Source organism: Gekko japonicus, unplaced genomic scaffold (assembly GCF_001447785.1).
Source record: "Gekko japonicus isolate JY-2015 unplaced genomic scaffold, Gekko_japonicus_V1.1 scaffold7083, whole genome shotgun sequence".
In the NCBI taxonomy this organism is placed as follows: domain Eukaryota; kingdom Metazoa; phylum Chordata; class Lepidosauria; order Squamata; family Gekkonidae; genus Gekko; species Gekko japonicus.
Window position 1 is genome coordinate 10,713 of NW_015165469.1, and position 4,599 is coordinate 15,311.

The following is a 4,599-nucleotide window of genomic DNA, read 5'->3' on the forward strand; positions in this document are numbered from 1 at the left end:
TGAAGCCGTCCGTGCTTGTAGCCGTCGCCACCTCCTGTGGCAGTGAATCCCATGTGTTAATCATTCTTTGGGTGAAGTTCTTCCTTTTAGCCAGTTTGGTGTAGTGGTTAAGTGCGCGGGATGTAATCTGGGAGAATCGAGTTTGGTTCTCTACTCCTTCACTTGCACCTGCTGGATGACCTTGGGCAAGCTATAGTTCTGGCACAGCTGTTCTTGAAAAAGCAGTTTTTGTCAGAGCTCTCTCAGCCCTGCCTACCTCATGGGGTGTCTGTTGTGGGGAGGGGAAGGGAAAGGAGTTTGTAAGCCGCTCTGAGACACCTTTGCGTAGTGAAGGGGGGGGTATAAATCCAATCTCTTCTCTTCTTCTTTTATCGGTTCTGACTCAACCGCTCAGCAATTTCATGGAGTGCCCACGAGTTCTTGTATTGTGCGAAAGGGAGGAAAGTACCTCTTTCTCTACCTGCTCATTCCCATGCATAACCTTGTAAACCTCAGTCATGTCACCCCTCAGCCATCGTTTCTCCGAGCTAAAGAGCCCCAAGCGCTTTAACCTTTCCTCATAGGGAAAGTGTCCCTTTTATCACCCGAGTTTCCCTTTTCTGTATTCCTTGAAGGGCTGCAGACGTTGATGGAGTTATAAAAAATGTAGTTGGCTTTGCTCGAGGATGCGGCTCCGGGCCTCGCCTCGCACCTCCTCATTAACGCTCCGCTTGCGCGAATTCTCGTTTCCGGCAGGGTCTCAAGAAGCCAAACATTGAGGAGATCCGCCACGCCAAGAACGCCGTCTTCAGCCCTTCGATGTTCGGAAGCTCCTTGCAAGAGATCATGAACATGCAGAAGGAGAGGTACCCCGACCGCCAGCTCCCGTGGGTGCAGACCCGGCTGTCGGAGGAAGTGTTGGCCCTCAACGGAGACCAGACGGAGGGCATCTTCAGGTATCAGTCAGTTTATTTCCACAGTCCTTGGACCAGTCATCCAAAAAGAAGTACACCACTTATTTATCGCAAAGTGCCAACACGGCAATTTAACCTGAATACTGAGGTTTTACTTTAGAAAAAACTACTCATACATTAACTTAAGATGATCCAAACAAAGTAAGGAAAGCAATCCCAAATGCTTTCATTTACTTAAAATTATTTGGCAGAGAATCCGACACTTTAATGATGGTCTGGGCCTGGCTGGGGCGACGGCACGCGTGCCCACAGAGAGGGCTCTGAGTGCCACCTCTGGCACCCGTGCCATAGGTTCGCCACCACGGGCTTAGACCTCCACTCACATCCAATGTTCCCTCTAAGCTGTGGGGTCTTGTGAGCAAAAATTCTACTTTGTGAGCTACTGGCATTAAAGTTCTGAGTGAGCAATTTGGCTGCTGCATCAATTAGTTTGCTCTGGAGCCATCCCTCCTGAGCTAAGACAAAAATGTGTGAGCCAGAGGCTAAAAAACTGTGAGCTAGCTCACACTAACTCAGCTTAGAGGGAACACTGCTCACATCTTCGATTCCTTTGGACTAAGCCCATGCTGTGTAGGATTAACTCTGACAACCCAGGGGTCATTTCCTGCACGAGCGCACAGGAGCAGAGCTCCGGCAGTAAAGAGCCCAGGGGGTGGGCACATGCAACAAGCCCCAACCCCTGCTCTTAGCAGCCCTCAGTCAGAGCAAGAAACAGCCAGGTAAGCTGCAGAGCTCCCCCCCCCCGGGCCCCCAGTCCAAAAGAGTCCAGTGGCACCTTTAAGACCCAAGTTTTATTCAGGTACAAGCTCTCCCTCCGTGCGAGGACAGATCTGCACGTCCCCCCCCCAATAGCTAGGAATCCAAAACAGTCCAGTGGTGCTCTATGACACACTTCCGGTGATGTCAGGGTGTGTGGCATATGCTAATGAGTTATGCTAATGAGTTGTGCTAATGAGCTCCTGCACCTCTTTTCCTACGAAATGACCCCTGGACAACGCAATTAGGTACCTTCTAGCTGAAGTCAGCAGAAGTTACTGCACAGATTGCTGAATTCTTGTCCAAGATTTTGGCAGCAAGGAACCGTTTTTAATACTGACGTGTTTTAAGATTTGCAGATGTAATGTTACCCGATGAAGTTTTTATTTTATTGTCTTGTATGCCAATAAAGGTGTTGTATTGTACTGTATCGTACTCTTTTTAATTATTTGAAGGGCTGTCAGTTAGAGGAGGAGAGGGAGCTTATTTCAATGGGCCGTGGAGGACCGGACTCCTAATAATGGGTTTAAATTATGGATGGGGAGATATCGGCAGGATATTAGGGAAAAACTTTTTAACAATAAAGGCAGTTATGGCTAAGGGTGGAATTGGTTGCCTGGGTATGTTGTGGGTTCTTTGGTGGTTTTTAAGTGGAGGTTGGCCGATTATTTGTCAGGGATGCCGTAGGTGCAGGGGGTTGGTCTGGATAGTCTTTAGGACTCTTCCAACTTTTAAATTACATGCTTCTGAAACCAATAGGGACTCGGGTCCGGCCGTTTTCTCTCTCTCTCTCTCTCTCTTATTCCTCTCTCGCTATCCACAGAGTCCCTGGAGACATTGATGAGGTCAACGCCCTCAAACTTCAGGTGGATCAGTGGAAAATCCCTACTGGCTTAGAAGACCCTCATGTTCCCGGTGAGAAGGACAGAGATGGATACTTGGGAGGGCAACTCTGTCTTCCCCTTCCCCTGCCTCTAAACCCAGTTAACAAAAACCTGATGAACCTGGTTGCGGTGAGATGGTGGCCAAGGGAGTAAATTTTGTTCCTTGGAAAAGAGTTCCCTCTTTTCGTTAGTTTCAGGCAGACATTTCGTTTTTTTCTGGCTCATAAGCCAGGAGACTTAAAGAGATGGTTGAATGCACAAGAAGCTTCCCTGGTCTCCAGGGTTCCCTCTAAGCTGCGCTAGGGGGTGCTGGCACACAAAGTTTTAGCTCCAGCGCAGGGATTTTAAGCTTCTGCTCATACCAAGGCATTTCCCCTCCACTGTAAACAAGGGAGGATGGGGTACCTCCTGGGGCCCTCCACATTGCAGAGCTGAGCCCTGGCAGCAGAAACTGTTTCCAGTCACTCCTGGATTTAGTTTAGAGAAAATTTAGGGAGCTTGCTGAAATTTCGTTTACAGGCTGCCTTTGGTAGCGAGGATTCGGTTGCGGCCAATGCTCCCTCTAAACTGTGGAGTCTTGTGAGCAAAAATTCTACTTGGTGAGGTACTAGCACTAAATTTGTGAGCGAGCGATTTGGCTACTGCATAAATTAGTTTGCTCTGGAGCCATCCTTCCTGAGCGGAGACAAAAATGTGTGAGCTGGAGGCTAAAAAACTGTGAGCTAGCTCACACTAACTCGGCTTAGAGGGAACACTGGTTGCAGCTTGCAAAATTGGGGCTCCCCACCTTAGAGACCGTTTTCCTGTAGCTACCCTTTTTCTTCCTCTTGTGCCGAAGTGACTCAGCTATTTTTCTTCCCCCCCCACCCCCCCCAAGCCTCCTTGCTGAAGCTCTGGTACCGGGAACTGGAGGAGCCTTTGATCCCCCACGACTTCTACGAACAGTGCATCACTCACTACGAGAACCCGGAAGCGGCCATCGCTGTCGTCCACTCCCTGCCCAGGATCAACAAAATGGTGCTTTGCTACCTCATCCGCTTTCTACAGGTGAGCCAGTCTGGAGGGGTGGCCGAGAAGGGTCGCTGACACAATTTTGGCAGGGCCATTTCACACACGTGGGGTTTTTTATGCATACCTAAGAATGCCAGGTATGAACACATTGATGTTGAATGTGTGATGAACACATTGATCGGCTGACTGTCCCTGGCCCCAAGGATGCCAGACTGGCTATCACCAGATCCACGGCCTTCTCAGTGGCGGCTCCACGCTGGTGGAACGGGCTCCCGGCGGACATCAGGGCCCTGCGGGACCTCTTACAGTTCCGCAGGGCCTGTAAAACGGAGCTCTTCCACCAGGCCTTCGATTAGGAGCCGCCACTGAATGAGCTACTGAACATCTATTGCTGGCACTTTCTTTGGGATAGTCATACGGGGCCAACTACAACAATCGCCATCTGCACTGGATCGCTTGTATTTAATCTGCATTTTATATTTTATTGTTGAATTTGATCTGTTTTATTGTAAATTATTATTGTACGCCGCCTTGAGCCTGCTTGTCACGCAAGGCAGGATAGAAATAGAAATTAATAAATAATAAATAAATAATAAATAATGCTCTTCATGACCTTGGATGCACATACTTGAAGGACAGTCTCCTTCCATATGTCCCCGTGTGCCAACTACGGCAGTAAGGCAGCCATTTGTTGGCTATCCCACCGAGCACAAACCAGAGCCTGGGCCTTTCATATCATGGTACCGGCCCTGTAAAGTAGGAGCTGCGGTGGCTCAAGTGGTTAAGACGCTGAACTGCAGGCTGTGGAAGGTCGGTAGTTCAGCAGTTCCGAGACCCGAGTTGCCACATGACGGAGTGAGCTCCCGTCTCTGGTTCCAGCTCCTGCCAACCTAGCAGTTCGAAAGCAAGAAATTGCAAGTAGATAAATAGGTACCACTTCGGTGGGAAGGGAACAGCGTTCCGTGCGCCTTGGTGTTTAGTCTTGCCGGCCACAT

At 49.4% G+C, this 4,599-nt stretch overlaps 1 protein-coding gene across 1 annotated transcript in view; it reads left to right on the forward strand.

Annotated features, from left to right (window-relative positions):
- Positions 1-735: 735 nt before the first annotated feature.
- LOC107109997 (rho GTPase-activating protein 39-like) overlaps positions 736-4,599 on the forward strand; it is a gene marked incomplete at its 5' end in the record, with an annotated part of 5,196 nt that continues 1,332 nt past the window's right edge. The window contains 3 exons of the mRNA XM_015410707.1: positions 736-935; positions 2,533-2,624; positions 3,471-3,640. Of these exons, the coding sequence (XP_015266193.1) occupies positions 736-935; positions 2,533-2,624; positions 3,471-3,640 (462 nt within the window). The remainder of the gene's footprint in view (positions 936-2,532; positions 2,625-3,470; positions 3,641-4,599) is intronic.